Raw genomic sequence first — 17,641 nt, 5'->3', positions numbered from 1 at the left:
TTTGCACCTCCCAATTGGCGCCGTACTGTGCGAAAGAAGTTCAACATACATACATAACAATCCTCAGCAGAGGTTTTTTTTTTGGGTTAGATGACGCAAATATAAATGTGCCGTGAAACCCTGCCACCACCCGCAGATACAGCCGACTAGTAAGGATTGTCACACGCACGGTGTGTTCGAGATCAAAGTCCACGACATTTACTGTATAATTCGAGCACGATGATGTTTCGCTGGTGGGTTACAATGCTTGCGGGCGGGTGGCAAGTAGCCAATTGACTTTGCAGTGGAAATTCCACACCGATGTTGAGAACACAGCCAGAGATGGAGTCGCGATCCGCGGTTCGGTACTTTGAGAAACGTGGCCGTGGGCGATGCTCACGTTATTACTCCACTCTTTGCTTTGTTTGTTAATGTATTATATGCATGTTATTTTGGAATAGTATGTACCGATTAATTGTATTGACAATTTGTTAAGTCTTCGTGTGTATACATTTGATTAGTTTTTGCACAATCAAGGAATGCACGTGTGCTTTTTCTCTTAAAGAACCTGAGTCATCCCCACGTGATCAACAAGAGTTCATCTTTGCAAGACAACATCTCGAATTCATCACTGGATCAGCATGATGACGATATATGCAAGTCACTCCCAGCCTCGGTCCTGAAAGCAGCGGTATGTGTGTGTGCACGTGTGCGTGTGTGCACGTGTGCGTGTGTGCGTGTGTGCGTGCGTACGTGTGTGCGTGCGTACGTGTGTGCGTGTGTGCGCGTGTGTGCGTGCGTACGTGTGTGTGTGAGCACGTACGTGCGTAAGTGTGTGTGCGCATACGTGTGTACGTGTGTGTGCGTAGCTGCGTACATATGTACGTGTGTGTGTTCTTGTATGTGAATACATGTGTACATGTGCGCGTATGTGTGTCTGTGAGCACATACGTGATTACGTGTGTGTGAGCGCATACGTCTTTACGTGTGTGTGAGCGCATACGTGTATACATGTGTGTGTGCAAGTACGTGTGTACGTGTGTATGTTTGTGTGCACGTACGTGTGTATGTTTGTGTGCACGTACGTGTGTACGTGTGTGTGTATGCGCGTATGTTTGTATGTGTGCGCGTAAGTGTGTACGTGTGTGTGTATGCGCACGTGTGTACGTGTGTTTGTGTGCACGTACGTGTGTACGTGTGTGTATGCGCGTACGTGTGTAAGTGTGTGTGTGCGCGCACGTGTGTATGTGTGTGACATTGAGACGGATACACGCCCTTGTATGGCCTCTGTCCTGGAAAAGTAGCTGAGCTGCATTATTTCTATCTCACAAACGGTAGTCGCAACTTTCCGCGCAGTGGTAATGCACAATACGTCCCATCAATTGAATACATATCCACCATTTGATTTCCCACGTTTTGAATCGATAATGTTTTAGCGTGACTGAATTTGTACATATATACGTAGGTGACAGTTACCTGCCATAATCACATGTCCTTTGTTGGTTGTGGCTTCAGTGGAAATTCAGTTTAAATTCTTCATCACGCGCAACTTGCCTGGGATTCTTCCCGAGATTAATTCCGCCTTAAAACCGTTTAACGAGCCGCCCGTGTCTCTGTGCGGTGTTGTGGGTAGAGAGGGAAAACTAAATTAACAGGGATGGTGCCGACTGCACCGTCTACTCTCACTCCACTGCTGCATGATTTGGTGAAGTAGCCCCCCCCCCCCCCACTGCTGGTTAACATCATGGACGTCGTGTGTTAGACTTGTTTAATAGCTGTTCACTCGTAGCGTGTATTCTGTGGTAACGACATTTGGCGTAACGATGACTGTGCTCCATCTCTGTTGCAGTTCATAAATGCCCACCGATATGCTTCGAGGGAAGATGTGACTAATTGCAAGTACAAAGGTATATTCAATCTGATTTACCTTGGAACATTCTCGACGTAACAAATGATTGTATTTCATGTATGTCCCATAGACACTGCAGTCCACTCCTGGCCTGGAACCAACATTTTTTCTAACTACATGCCTTTGCTGAAAAACCACATCATAAAATAAACGTATCTACTATGGAACCCATCAGCTGGGATGGCCTTCTGGGAGTGCATCATATCAGCAGCTTTGGTGAAATACAAGCAAACTCTGGTCCGGTTTCATCGATCATCTGATGAGTTTTTATATTTGAGTGCACCATCACGATGAGATGCTGAATCATGAAGGCCGTGTGGCCGATGGGTTGTGGTAGAAATATGTGTGGAAATATGAATATGGGAATGAGGCATACTTACTTTTATAATACAGGTTTTTTGGGGTAAGATGGCATAAGTATATATAACTGTGTCGTTAAACCAGCCACCACCTGACACAGCCAATTAGTAAGGTTTGTCACGTCAACAAAACATGACAATTCGTTACTAGTACAGCACACCGTGTGTCACTAGTACATCACACCGGTGTGTTGGAGAGCAAAGCCACAACATTTACAATCCGAGTACGACATTTCACCGGTAATTACAACTAGCATCATCAGGCGACAGCCGGATTTGTATTATGGATGATACTTTTGTCATTAACATTCTTGACAATAACATTCAATTTTGCATTTGTGTCACGCACTTTTCTTAACAGCCAATATCACGTCTTTCGCTTGCGTGCGTGCATTCTCTAATGCGCGTGTTTCTGTTCCTGCCTCCTCGGACGAGATTCCAAGCACGTGCCTCTGCACGTTGCTTCGCACGCATTTACGCTTTTGCTCGATCCTCCTCGGCAATGTAACGCCACCAATATGGCTTCCATTCTGGGGAAATGGGTTATTGCCCTGGCAAGAACTAACCAGGGCTGCCGGCCAGACTTGAACCCCAAACGTCTGCGACGAGCGGCGAACGCTTCTGCTGCTGGGCCGCGTCGTCGTTTTGCCAAAGTGGTTGGCTTCGTTGCGATCGTAAGGCGGATTTAAAAAAATCGAGGTTCCAGAATCACGTGGTGGACATTGAAAGTTTTAACGGCTTTGTTCATGGGATGTGTGTGGGTGGCGGGATGGACGTGTGAAGGGGACGTACACAACACAGCTGGTTTATACATCCACCCGCCAAAGCACCGACGTTCTCACGTTAACGCAATGAACGTCCCCTCATGCCGCCTCTGCCTTTTCTCTAGAAGGGTCGCCGATGGAACCCGCGCCGAACAAGACGGAAAACGACGAAAGCCCAACGGTTGATTGTCAGCATCAACAATTCCGACCTCCCAGGTGATGCACGGCACCGATGGGAGCGGCTTCACCCACCACGTTCACCCACCACGTTCACCCACCACGTTCACCCACCACGTTCACCCCACCACGTTCACCCCACACGTTCACCCCACACGTTCACCCACCACGTTCACCCACCACGTTCACCCCACATGTTCACCCACCACGTTCACCCGCCGTGTTCACCTACCACATTCACCCACACGTTCACCCACCACATTCACCCACCACGTTCACCCACCGTGTTCACCCACACGTTCACCCACCACGTTCACCCACCACGTTCACCCACCGTGTTCACCTACCACATTCACCCACCACGTTCACCCACTACGTTCACCCACCACGTTCACCCACCACGTTCACCCACTACATTCACCCACCACTTTCACCCACACGTTCACCCACCACGTTCACCCACCACGTTCACCCACCGTGTTCACCTACCACGTCCACCCACCACGTTCACCCACCACGTTCACCCACTACATTCACCCACCACGTTCACCCACCACGTTCGCCCGCGACGTTCACGAGGCGGCCTCGCAGGCCCGGCTCGGTCCACTGCCCACAAGGAGCTTGCCCACGCTCCTCCGTGTAGCTACACAAGGCACAAGTAGCTACACCTTGTGTCGCTACTACATATGTAGTAGCTACACCTTGTGTCGCTACTACATATGTAGTAGCTACTCCTTGTGTCGCTACTACATATGTAGTAGCTACTCCTTGTGTCGCTACTACATATGTAGTAGCTACTCCTTGTGTCGCTACTACATATGTAGTAGCTACTCCTTGTGTCGCTACTACATATGTAGTAGCTACACCTTGTGTAGCTACTACATATGTAGCTACTACATATGTAGTAGCTACTCCTTGTGTAGCTACTGCATATGTAGTAGCTACTTGTGTAGCTACTACATATGTAGTTACTACATATGTAGTAGCTACACCTTGTGTAGCTACTACATATGTAGCTACTACATATGTAGGAGTAGCTACTACATATGTAGTAGCTACACAAGGAGTAGCTACTACATATGTAGTAGCTACTCCTTGTGTAGCTACTACATATGTAGTTACTACATATGTAGCTACTTGTGTAGCTACTTGCGCTACTACGATAATCCGGCACTGTTCACACGACGTCTCTCGCGCGACAGCGGCAGCCACACGTAGGAGCGTGGGCAAGCTACTTGTGGCCAGTGGACCAGCGTGGAAGAGTAGGCCAAATACACTTTAGAGGGGGGCTCTTTGGCGCTCCCTCTCGGAGGCCATTCCACCAGCAATGGCTTGAACATGACATCAACTCAACTGAAACTAAACTTTTTATTTTATTTTACCAGGTAAGGCCCACTGAGCTATGTAGCTCTTTTTCAGAAGCGACCTGGCCACAAATGAATGCTCAACGAAGTGGCTTATCACGTGGACATTTATAACGGCAACATACTCTCAACGCGTGATTCTAAATTTGGTGGGGGGGGGGGGGGGGAAACCGGAGGACACGGAGAAAAATCCACGCAACCATGGGGAGAGAGACATGCAAACTCCAAATATACACGACCTCGCAATTGCAGGGCTGTGCCTTCACCTCGATCTGAGGGGTCACTGTTTCGTGGCTACAATGGAAAGACCCTCTGATTGAACAGCGTCGCTCGTTTCCGTGCCCTTTAACTCGCTTGACAGGTCGTGGTACGCGTGCCGCGTGCGTGTGCTGAGTCTGCGTGCTTTCGCGTGTCTCGCGCAGGCTTAGTTACGGCAAGTACGAAGCATTCAACACTCCTGAAAACCCGCGCGTTTCAAAGCAGGACGGTATGTACTTGCGCTGCCATCTTATGCGACATATCCGATGCTCGGGACTAAGAATCAAATAAAAAGATAAAAAAAAAATATTCCAGCCATTTTCAACGGACCGGCGTATGTGAAGGCCTTCCCCTACGCCATGTCAATCTTGTGTGTGTGTTTTTATTTACCGCACTTCACCACGCTGGTCTGTGTGGTTGGTGAATGAGGAGGGGCGGGGGCACAGGGACATAGCAGGACCGGGTTCGGGTTATTGCTTGCTACTAACGATAGACCCAGAGCCCATAGCGCAGCAGCGTACTAACGGTTGGGATTTTGCATTTACGTGATTGACGGCTTCATCGTATCTCCAGTCCAGAGGTATAGATATTCTGGGCAGCTGGCCCCAGACTGACGCTATGATGGCGAGATGTTAATTACCTCGCTTGGTATGCAGGAGGTCGTTGGTTCAATCCCGACCCTGACCACTGCTGCTGTAAATTTGGAGCTTGCGTGTCTCTCTCCCCGTGATTCGCGTGGATTTTTCTGCGGGTCCTCCGGTTTTTCCCTCCACATTTAGAAACACGCATTTAGAGTATTTGGCTGCTACAAATGCCGACGTGACAAGCCACTTCATTGAGCTATCATTTGCGGCCAGGTCGCTTCTGAAAAATAACTATGCCACTCAAGCGAGCCTTACCTGGTAAAATAAAATAATTTCATTTTCATTGAAAGATTCATCTTTTCGTTAATTTTGCCAGTTTTGTAATCAAATATATATATAAACTGAGAGTCCCTTATGGGGGGGAGGGGTGGAAGAGCCCACGTAGTGCAAAATGTACAAAGGATCGGCGCGGTGTGTGGGCCCACACAGTGGCCCACACTGGTAGAGCTCCCGGGGAAGCTCTCTAAACGACTGTGGTGGTGTTGTTGTTGTTGTTGCTGCTGTTGATGTGCACATTGTGCAACAGAGGAGGAAGACCTGACCTCCGCTGATAGAGAACCAAGGGAGTTGCTGAAATTTCCCGACTGCAGGACGGACAGGTAAAACACGCACGTGCCGTCTGTAGCTCGATATATACGAAGTAGATGCGTGACTGGAGCTTCGTTCGTATGTCAAAACGTCGTATTGGCTTATGCGGATGCGTCACCAGCCTCCGTAACTTACCATTTCATCCTATAAACACCTCTCACCATTCATAATGTAAAGGAAGAGAATTTATGTTGAAAACGAGATGATATTTATCATACTGTATACTATTAAAATAAATAAAAACTTTACATAAATGAAAGAAACATAGTGTACTGTACGTTAACATATGTTCACACTTTCCAGTGTAGTCTTGGGCGCAGTCGTGAGGTTGCATTGTCCAGCAAACACCACTGCTCCCTAGAGCACGCTGATTGGCCGAGACGATTGTAAACAAACTTGCTGTGACTCATTGAGGTGGACAACACTCAAGAAACCGGATCTTATAATAATTCTATTGTTATTTATGTAGTACTATAGATGAGCAACACATTACTTATTTAGTACCTATCCATTTCTGTGCATTTATTTCTTGTTTTACTTATATATTTTTTCTCATTAATATAATAATTACATTTATACAGCGCTTTTCATCAAGGATCTCAAAGTGCTGTACAGGACACATCAGCAACAGACACTCAGCACAAAAATAATATTATAAATACGTTTTAACAATAATTTACTAAAATAACTAAACGTTTAATAAGCGTAAGCGTATAAAACGGTTTTAAGGCGCATTTTTAAAATGTTCACGGACTCAAAGATCCCTGATTCCTCGTGGAAGAGCGTTCCATAGCCTGGGGGCTACACGGGATAAATCTCGGTCACCCATAGACCAAAACCTCGACCTGGGCATACTGAAAATGCGTAGATAGAACATTCACATATCGAGATATTGCTGTACATGATAACACCATTCAAAACCGTCATCAATAAGACTGCGTGGTCTTAGAAGTAACAATATATACACGAGGCGACATTTCCGGCAATGGCCTTCTTCATGACAAATAGCCCAAGACGTCTCCTATCATGTTTTTTTAATTCTTTGAAGGCCACGGGTGCTCCTGATTCGTGTCATTCAGTTTTTTTGTTGTTATTTGTGCTCGTGGACCACTGCCAATGCAGCATCACCAAGTAATCTCGTCGTGTGTAACATTTTAGTTTGTGTTCGCTAAAATGCTGCTCCACCTGGATAATCCCATGGCTGCAAGTGGTGTCTGCAGTATCGCGTGATGCACAGCACACACGTCGCCGGCATGTACACACTATTTGAAAAGAAGCAACAATTAAAGTGTGCCTTTATACGAGGTCTCAGACACAAAGATCCCCCATATAGAATTTTACAGACTGTTAGGGCAAGTGCTGTTAGCGAGTAACACCTATGAACGCCGGCACGGCACACGAGGAGGTGGATGGCCAGCACCACGCCCGGCCGCCTTTTTCTCGCCACCAAAACTTGGCAGGACCCTACTGAAAAACAGAGTCGGGCGGGCCTTACCTGGTAAAATAAAAATAGTAGTAGTGAGTCACGACTGACACTGGAGTTTGCCAGCAGCGGCTGGTTAAACGTTAAGTGTAATTGGTGAATACCATTTAGGAAAACGTCGGAGAGTGATTTCAGTCATCTCAATTGTGCCCTCATTTATGGCGGTTTTTGTTACTTTCGCGCGAAAAAAGGTCTTTGTGTGATGCGGAAAACATTCCCATGAGACATGAACTTCACTCGGCTTGTGCTGACTTTGCACACTGAAGCCATGAATATCTCCCCATGCCCTCAAGATCAAACTAAGAGTGATCAAACTAAGAGTGATCAAACTAAGAGTGATCCCTTTTGTAAATCTATTTGGCTGGTATATATTAACTAGCTTCTGTTCAATTTGTAACGTGCCAGAAAAAAATATTTGGTACGCGTACATTTACCTTTAGTGAACCTGATCTAAGGAAACGTGTTTAGTATTTGGTCGTGGGACACAGACACAGTGGGAAAGCATGATGTTTCACATAAACCCTTGGTTACTGAACACCTTTTGAAAGACCCAATGCAGAAGATCTCTGGGTTTGCTCTTTCACGAGGCTCATCGTCCACCCTAAATCGCATCCACTGTGCAAACCATGGCAGTAGATGCGGACACCCAATACACAAATGGAAAATTAAAAACGCTGCAGTGTGCGACTGTGGTCATCCAGAACAAACCATACAACGTGTGATGGCGTAATGCCCTGATACACAAATACGAAGGAGGCATCGTAGCGGTACACTCTACTGCTCCTGACTCGGTTGTCTGGCTTGACCACCTGAATGTACGAAAGAAGAAGACTGAACGTGTGATTTTTACCAGTGGGCTCCAGCTTGGGGGAAGGCTGGCATCGTGGGGTCGGATGCAGTTGAGTGGCTGATGTCCTTGCTAATTGGCCATCCCCCTTGTTCCCCCCTCCCCCACCACCAGGCCATTCCGAGTCAGCCCATTGCCGAGCGATTTGCCCCAGAACCCAATACGGCCTGTGGTGTATCGCACGATTCTTGCTAAGACCCTCATCAACTGGGTGACCGTGATCGGAGGAAACCAGACCGGGGTCTTCCTGCAAACCCCTCACAACGGCCAAGCGCCGGGCCTCTCTGGACTTGAGGAGAACTACCAAATCCTGACGGTGAGACTCGTGTGCCCGACGCTCGCACGGCGGCCTTCGCCTGCACACTGCGTAAGGTCCAGGCACGCCGTAATTTTGTCCGGGGGTATAGTGCACTGTAGTTTTTTTTTTTAGTACAAAAATACAACTGAAAACCCTATGCTGGTCGTGAATAACATAATTTGTGCCGACTTAAAGCGTCAACAATATTGTTGATAACTGGAACACAATGCAAGTGGTAGAGTGTTATCTAGTTTGGCATCTTCCCAGGCAGGGGTTGGCAACCAAAATAACAAGAGGCATTTTTTTCGAATTTGGTATATTTAAAAAAAGTATCAATATTTCAAGAGCCACAATGCACTATGCGAATACTGTCATGAAGTAGGCCTTAATGAGCCATGGCTTCCCGGCCCCTGTTCCAAGGCATGGATATAACATGACTGCGGTATATATTCTTGGTTCTTTCGGTAGAGTCACATAGAAGGGTGATTGCTTGTGTTGCAGTCGAAACGTCGTGAGAATTTTATTGTTTTATATTTTTATTATTTTATTGTTTCCCTTCTATGTGACTTTACCGAAATAACCAAGAATATGAATCCCTGCAGTCACGAAAGCTTTAAATCAAAATTCATGACTGCGGTAATTTATTTAGTTAGAAACGAGAATGAATTAATTACACACGAGGTCACGGATGCATTTATCCATTTATAAGTTCAATTGTGCTTTTTGTGTGAAGGATTCACGTACGCTGCATTGCATCATACGATGCTGCGTATTGCAAGCACCCACACACAAGCACGGGCGATGCAGCATTCAAGGCAACATTTCTGTCTGCCACTTAGCAGGGAGAACGAGGTTTATGTCACCGCAGTTCGGAACCTCCTCGATGTACACTGCCATCCGCTCGTCACCTTGCAGCTGTTCAGATGGAGAGTCTTGTGTGATGGATAATTGCGTTACGCGATCCGTCAATGTCGATGTCAAAGCGCGGGGATTGCAACGGGAATGTCCTCACTCGGCGCAATACAGACGTTACAAAATTCCACAGGTGGAGGGGCAGATGCGCGGGTTGATGGAGAGACAGAGGTTTTTGCTGGAGAATACAACGAAAGAAGAGGCCACGTGGATCCTTCAGAATCTCACGGCAGAGGTCACGCTCTCCCTCAAGCACAACCCAGAAGGTGGGTGGGACAGCAGGTTGCAGCAGCAACAACAACGATGATAACCATGGGGCATATACAAACTTGTAAACCAAATCATCTCACTTTGAACAGCCAAATAATAATACGATATTCGTTTCGTGTTTATGATGAGTATAAAAAAAATAATGTGGATGAGCCAACGCTACAGAAAAAGATATTCTTTAAACGGTGTACGTTCGAGCAACATATTTGATTTCTCACGTGACAGTTGTTTTTGCCCAGATTGCCGTACTTGATTTAATTCGTTTCTTTCTTTGCCATTGCGGTGACCCAAGGTCCATCTCGCAAGTGAGACTTCATCTTAGTCTCTTCAGATCTCAACCTGGCGAAACAAATGAACTTTACCTCGTGCTGGCAGCATTCAAGCAGCCATATGCAAACGAGTGTCTGTGTGTACACAAACGAGTGTCTGTGTGTACACACACACAGACACTCGCACATTGGCTTTTGCCACTCTGCGTTGTGCGCCATACCAGAACGGACTGACAAAGCACTTCACTCATCCTTGGAAAGAGGCATTCCTCCTCTGGGGTCGATTGCCGGAGTTGCCATTCCATAGAGAGTGAACGTGGATACGTTTAAACGAGGCGCGATGATACATTAGTACGGTTTGCTATGTACGGTGCGAAAGCAGTTTTTAATCCATTTCACGAAAGCTACTGTTTCCCGAAATAACTGTTTCATCGAATTCACTTCTAAGTTGAAAAATAAGTCCGCAAGAGAGCTGTTTTCACTGCCAAAACAGATAATGCAATGTAAACAAAGCCAGTCCAGGTCTAAACGCTCATAAATGGGCGTCGCTGATTGGCTGAGGCATAGCCCAGCCCCACTTATGAGCTCTCGGATTGGCCGAAATTTGCGCCCGCGTGCATAACGTAAAAGCAGAGATATTGACATAAATAGGAGAGTGGCCACAAGGGACACTGCATCTGTTTGTCGTTACAATTGACTCCTGAGTCATGTTTAATGCTCTTGTCATGTGTTGTAAATACCATTGTAATTGAGGTGATAAGGTGACACTTGAAAGATGAAAAGGCCAGAAAAGCAGCAGCATAAACGTTGTCCTTGGGTGCAGCAACACAAAGACACGTGCAGAAAATGTCACCATTAGATTGACAGTGTGTGCAAAAGTGTACATTTTACACGTGCGCGATGTGTACTGTGCAAGTGTACATTGTCCCACTGTGGGCAAGGAGTAGAACTTGTGCACGTGTACAATGTACACTTGTACAATGTACACCTGCGCACGTGTACATTGTACACGTGTGCAAGTGTACATCGTCTCACGGTGGAATTTTCTACAATCTTTACAGCGATACAGTGGCTTCCTTGCCTTTGTTTAACCTCCCTCTCCAGGGTTTGCCAAGGTGCTGAGCAACCCAGACATTGGGGATTCCTTCTACGTGCAGATCCACTTCTCGCTGTCGCCAGAGACAGACAACTGTGCCCTGCCCGTGCTGTGTGGGGACTACCTGCACATCACCAACTCCGTGCCGTCCCCCTCCGACCTCCCCCGCTGCACCAAGGCCAGCCACTCCCTGGACGGGGAAACAGGCAAGAAGCGTCGTCATCGCCATCATAATCATTGCCATCCTCGTCATCATCACCATCATCACTATCACCATTTCCGTTATCATCATCATCACCATCATAATTTTTCTGCACCTCCGATTACACATGTTGGCGACGTACGGTGCGAAAGAAGTTCAACATACTGTATATACATCATTGATGAGATTTTAAATTTTTCTTCTGTTTAATGGTATATTTGTTTTTTGTCTCTTAATTCGTTCGTTTCGTTCATTTCGTTCATTTCTCAGTCCGCTTGTTCTGGTGTGTCGCGGCAGCAGCATGTTGAGTAGGGCGGTCCAGACCTCCCTTTCCCTGGCGACAGACTCTAGCATTTCCTTGGAAATTCCCAGGCGTTCCCAGGCCAGCCGAGCCTGGTAGAGTTCCAGGGGGAGTCTACCGGGGGGCGTCCTTACCATGTGCCCGAAACACCTCAACTGGCTCCTCTCGATCCAGAGGAGCAGCGGCTCAATTCTGAGGCTTCCCCCGATTATTGAGATCCTCACCCGATCACGGAGAGTGAGCCCGGCAACCCTGCGGAGAAACCTCATTTTGGCCCCTTGTACCCGCGATCTCATCCTTTCGGTCATTACCCAAAGCTCATGACCATAGGTGAGGGTGGGAACATAGATCGACCTGTAAACTTGCGAGCTTTATTCGAGAACTCAGCTCCTGCTTCACTAGCACAGAACGGTACAGCGCCCACATCACTGCGGACGCCGCACCGATCCGCCGGCTGATCTCATTTTCCCACTTACCTTCAATTGCGAAAGAGACCCCGAGGTACTTAAACTCCTCTACGAAGGGCAGCTGTTACCCCCTCACCTGGAGAGAACAATCCACCATCTCCCGGGAGTGAACCATGACGTCAGAATTGGAGGTGCTGATCCTCATCCCAGCCGCTTCATACTCGGAATCAAACTGTTCAAATGCATGCTGGAGATCACAGATTGATGAGGCAAAGAGGACAACATCATCTGCAAAAATCAACGAAGCCACCTCTATGCCCCCGTACTGGATACTCTCCATACCTCGGCTGCGCCTTTATATCCTGTCCATGAAACTCACAAACAGGAGTGGAGACAAGACACAAGTCTAACACCCACAGCGAACGACTTTGATTTAACACAAAGAATACAGACACAGCTCTTGCTCCGGGAATAGAGGGACCGGATCGTGCATAAAAGTGGCACCAGTACATCATACTACCGCAGCACCTCCCACAAGACATTGCGGGGAACACAGTCATATGCTTTCTCGAAGTCTACAAAGCAGTGGTAGAGTGGAGAAGCATACTCCCATGACCCTTCAAATATCTGTGAGAGGGAAAAGAGCTGGTCCATTATTCCACAACCATGATGGAATCCGCATTGTTCCTCTTGAATCTGAGGCTCGACCACCGGGTGGAGCCTCCTCTCCAGCAGTCTGGCATCGGCATTACTTGGGACGCTCAGGAGAGTGATCCCTCAGGAGTTGGAGCACACCCTCTGGTCCCCTTTTTAAAAATGGAAACCACGACCCCAGTTTGCCAATCCAGAGGTACTGTACCAGCCTTCCATGCCACATTGAATATGCATGTTAATGATGACACTCCTACACTGTCCAGCGCTTTCAAGAGCTCTGGGCGATTCTCGTCCACCCCAGAAACTTTGCCACAATTAAAGCCTATTCTTTGGTTCTTTCGATAAAGTCACGTCGATAGAATGTGTACTATGAAGGCCCTCGACCACCGCAGCAACTTCAGCAGCCGTGATGAATCTGACCCCCGCAGCTGTTTCCAGTGCTGCCTCCTGAGAGGAGGGCATGGTCTACCGGGTTGAGGAGCTCCTCAAAGTGTTCCTTCCACCTCTTGACTATTTCCTTATTTGAGTTCAATGTTACGCCACCCTTACTAAGAAGAGCCTGGTCCATGCCCCGTTGACCCCTCCTAAGGCGTCGGACGGTTTGCCAGAAAATCTTTGAGGATTATTCCTTGGGTTTTTGGGTAAAGTCACGTAGATAGGTTCAAAGAAAATAATTAAAAAAACTACGACGTTTCGATCGCAGCACAAGCGATGACGGTCAAAACGTCGTAGATTTTTGTTATTTTCTTTGAAGCTATCTACGTGACTTTACCGAAAGACCCAAAGAATATGAATTCCTGCAGTCACGAAAGCTTTAAGTCGAGATCGTTGAGGCTGCCCGATAGTCCCTCTCCATGGCCACTCCAAACTCCTTTCATGCGCAGGCTTTCGCTTCGATGACTGCCTTCTTGGCAAGCCAGTACCTCTCAATCGAGTCGGGAAACCTTTTTTCCTTCTTCAACTTGACAGCTTCCCTCACCACTGGTTACCACCAGTGGGTCCTAGGGTTACCGCCATGACAGGCACCAACTGCCTTCAGGCCACAGCCTTTCGCAGCTGCATCCACAATCGAGCTCCTGAACATCGTCCATTCGGACTCAATGTCCACGACCTCCCCTGAAGTGCAGGATAAATTTTCCCGGAGGTGGAAGTTTAAATTTTTCTGCACTGGGTCTTCTGCGAGACCCGCACTATTCGTTTTGGGCCTTCCACGTCTATCTGGTCAGTGCCCCAAGCATCAGATGCAACTTACTACCAGGTGGTGATCAGTTGACAGCTCTGCCCCTCTCCTCACCTGAGTGTCCAAAAACATACGGCATTAGGTCCGATGATACAACTATAAGGTCAATCATTGACCTTCGGCCCAAGGTGCTCTGGTACCAAGTACACTAATAAGCATCCTTGTGTTCAAACACGGTGTTTGTTATTGACATTCCTGTAACGAGCGCAGGATTACAATAATATGTCACCATTCGAGTTCAGATCAGGGGGGCCATTCCTCCCAATCACCAGGTATCTCCATCGTTTCCCACGTGAGCATTGAAGTCGCCCAGTAAGACTATGGAGCCAATAGGTGGCAGTGTCTCGAGCACTGCACCCACCATCTCCAAGAAGGCCAAATACAGATAGTCCCAGAGTTACGACGGTCCGACTTACGATATTTCGATCTTACGATGGCGATAGCGATACGATAAAATTTTATGTATGATACGTAGCTTTAGCGATTTCATTTTAGGGTAACCACGATACGATACGTTCAACGCATGTTGAAAGTTTTTATAGCAGATAGGATTGTTTCCTGAAAAAAACTTTCTATTAAATTGCAGTTCATATAGGTAGGCTAAGCATATACCTTTTTTTACTTTACATTTTACTGTGCAATACAGTATTGTAATTAATAAATACATACAGTATATAGTTTATACAGTACGGTACTGTAAATTGCTCTGTTTTGCTAAATTATCACCATTCTTTAAGACTCCTGGATAGGCTAGGCCATCTTCGACTTACAGTATTTTTGACTTATGATGGGGTCGTCGTAACGCATCTCCATTGTAAGTAGAGGACTGCCTGTACTCTGAACTGCTGTTTGGTGCATTAGTACAGACAACAGTCAGAGTTTTCTTTTCTAAGACCCGAAGTCTCATTGAGGCGACCCTCTGATCCACTGGGACAAACTCCAACTGAACAGCACCCAGCTGGGGGCTTGTGAGTATCCCCACACCTGCCCAGGGCCTCTCACCAGGGGTTACTCCAGAATAGGAGAGAGACCACCCCCAATTGAGAAGTTTGGTTCCAGTGCCAATGCTGTGTGTGGAGGTGAGACCAGCTATATCTAGTCGGTATCTTTCCACCTCCTCCACCAGCCATGGCTTCTCTCCCCCCCCCCCCCCCCCCCCCCCCCAGTGACATGACATTCCACGTCCCAGTATCTAGTGTCTATCGCCAAGGTCCAGTCCGTCTGAGACTCTCCCTGCCACACTGGCATCGCACCCGCCCCTCACCCTTCATCCTGCGGATGGTGGACCCACAGGACCGTGCCACATAGCCATTTTGGGCTGGGCCCGACCGGGTTACGGGGGATAACCCGGCCACCAGGTGCTTGCCGGCGAACACCACCCCCAGGCCTGGCACCAGGGGTGTGTCCCGGTATGCTTTGTCTGGGCGAGGTTCTCTGATTTTTGTATTGTTTAATCATTCACGAGGGGCTTTTTTGGACCGTAATTTGTCTGGAACCACCCACCAGACCTGTTTGCCAAGGGAGACCCAACCAGGAGTACAAGACTCCAGGCAACATAGCCCTGAGGGTCATTGTACCACAAAAACCCCACCACCACGATAAGGTTACCATCCTTTGGTGGGGTCTCTCTTAATTGGGATTCTTAAAGATGTTGTATGTGTGTTGAACTTTTTAAACACCGTACCTAGCCAACCGGGCTAATAATGTGAATTTTGATTTAAAGCTTTTGTGACTGCAGTGATTCATATTCTTGGTTCTTTCGGTAAAGTGACTTTACCGAAAGAACCAAGAATAAGAATGTGAATGTTAGGTGAATAACACTCAGTCTGTGCTGCTCTCCGGTTGCCCCGGTGAAAAGTGGGAAAGGTGTTGTCTAATCCGTGCCAGATGCCTCAATAAACTTAATAAAGGAGTGAGTGTTTCACCACTTACATCACATTTTTGCCCCTTCATGTAAAAATAGTTTTCCTTTCACGATGTCCTAATATATTTCGGCAGGTGCAAGTTAGAGAGCGTTACCCTTATTACGAACGGCAGTGGACTCTGTCAAATCCATTGTAATGATGAATGTGTGTGGTCCGTTAATAGACTTGCATTGGAAGAACAACGAGTCGTGGCATGCCTGGAAGATTGATCCAGAAACCCTGGAGCACAAGCAAAGAGGCATGGTACCCAACTATCAAAAGTGAGGATACCCTTAGGGATGGGTGACACAGCGAGGACATACTAAGGGATGGGTGACACAGTGAGGACATGCTAAGCGATGGGTGACACAGTGCGGACATACTAAGGGATGGGTGACACAGTGAGGACATGCTAAGGGATGGGTGACACAGTGAGGACACGCTAATGGATGGGTGACACAGTGAGAACACGTTAAGGGATGGGTGACACAGTGAGGACATGCTAAGGGATGGGTGACACAGTGAGGACACGCTAAGGGATGGGTGACACAGTGAGGACATGCTAAGGGATGGGTGACACAGTGAGGACACACTAAGGGAGGGGTGACACAGTGAGGACACGCTAAGGGATGGGTGACACAGTGAGAACACGCTAAGGGATGGGTGACACAGTGAGGACATGCTAAGGGATGGGTGACACAGTGAGGACATGCTAAGGGATGGGTGACACAGTGAGGACACACTAAGGGAGGGGTGACACAGTGAGGACACGCTAAGGGATGGGTGACACAGTGAGGACATGCTAAGGTATGGGTGACACAGTGAGAACACACTAAGGGATGGGTGACACAGTAAGGACACGCTAAGGGATGGGTGACACAGTGAGGACATGCTAAGGGATTGGTGACACAGTGAGAACACGCTAAGGGATGGGTGATAAAGTGAGGACATGCTAAGGGATGGGTGACACAGTGAGGACATGCTAAGGGATGGGTGACACAGTGAGGACACACTAAGGGATGGGTGACACAGTGAGAACACGCTAAGGGATGGGTGACACAGTGAGAACATGCTGAGGGATGGGTGACACAGTGAGGACATGCTAAGGGATGGGTGACACAGTGAGAACACACTAAGGGATGGGTGACACAGTAAGGACACGCTAAGGGATGGGTGACACAGTGAGGACATGCTAAGGGATTGGTGACACAGTGAGAACACGCTAAGGGATGGGTGATAAAGTGAGGACATGCTAAGGGATGGGTGACACAGTGAGGACATGCTAAGGGATGGGTGACACAGTGAGGACATGCTAAGGGATGGGTGACACAGTGAGGACACACTAAGGGATGGGTGACACAGTGAGAACATGCTAAGGGATGGTTGACACAGTGAGGACACGCTAAGGGATGGGTGACACAGTGAGAACACGCTAAGGGATGGGTGACACAGTGAGGACACGCTAAGGGATGGGTGATAAAGTGAGGACACGCTAAGGGATGGGTGACACAGCGAGAACATGCTAAGGGAGGGGTGACACAGTGAGGACATGCTAAGGGATGGGTGACACAGTGAGGACATGCTAAGGGATGGGTGACACAGTGAGGACATGCTAAGGGATGGCTGACAGTCAGAACACGCTAAGGGATGGGTGACACAGTGAGGACATGCTAAGGGATGGGTGATAAAGTGAGGACACGCTAAGAGATGGGTGAC

At 47.8% G+C, this 17,641-nt stretch overlaps 1 protein-coding gene across 3 annotated transcripts in view; it reads left to right on the top strand.

Annotated features, from left to right (window-relative positions):
• LOC116942810 (caspase recruitment domain-containing protein 11-like) overlaps window positions 1-17,641 on the top strand; it is a 69,732-nt gene that overhangs the window by 35,725 nt on the left and 16,366 nt on the right. For 2 of the 3 annotated variants that reach the window (XM_076067533.1, XM_032955115.2), the window contains exons 11-19: window positions 545-670; window positions 1,829-1,886; window positions 3,137-3,227; window positions 4,975-5,039; window positions 5,981-6,053; window positions 8,487-8,688; window positions 9,716-9,848; window positions 11,226-11,423; window positions 16,110-16,206. In XM_076067533.1, the coding sequence (XP_075923648.1) occupies window positions 545-670; window positions 1,829-1,886; window positions 3,137-3,227; window positions 4,975-5,039; window positions 5,981-6,053; window positions 8,487-8,688; window positions 9,716-9,848; window positions 11,226-11,423; window positions 16,110-16,206 (1,043 nt within the window). The remainder of the gene's footprint in view (window positions 1-544; window positions 671-1,828; window positions 1,887-3,136; window positions 3,228-4,974; window positions 5,040-5,980; window positions 6,054-8,486; window positions 8,689-9,715; window positions 9,849-11,225; window positions 11,424-16,109; window positions 16,207-17,641) is intronic. The other variant, XM_032955116.2, reaches the window with a different exon arrangement.

Source organism: Petromyzon marinus, chromosome 16 (genome assembly GCF_048934315.1).
Source record: "Petromyzon marinus isolate PM22_M1 ecotype Great Lakes invasive population chromosome 16, UKy_Petmar_22M1.pri1.0, whole genome shotgun sequence".
In the NCBI taxonomy this organism is placed as follows: domain Eukaryota; kingdom Metazoa; phylum Chordata; class Hyperoartia; order Petromyzontiformes; family Petromyzontidae; genus Petromyzon; species Petromyzon marinus.
This window is presented reverse-complemented; position numbering and strand designations above follow the sequence as displayed.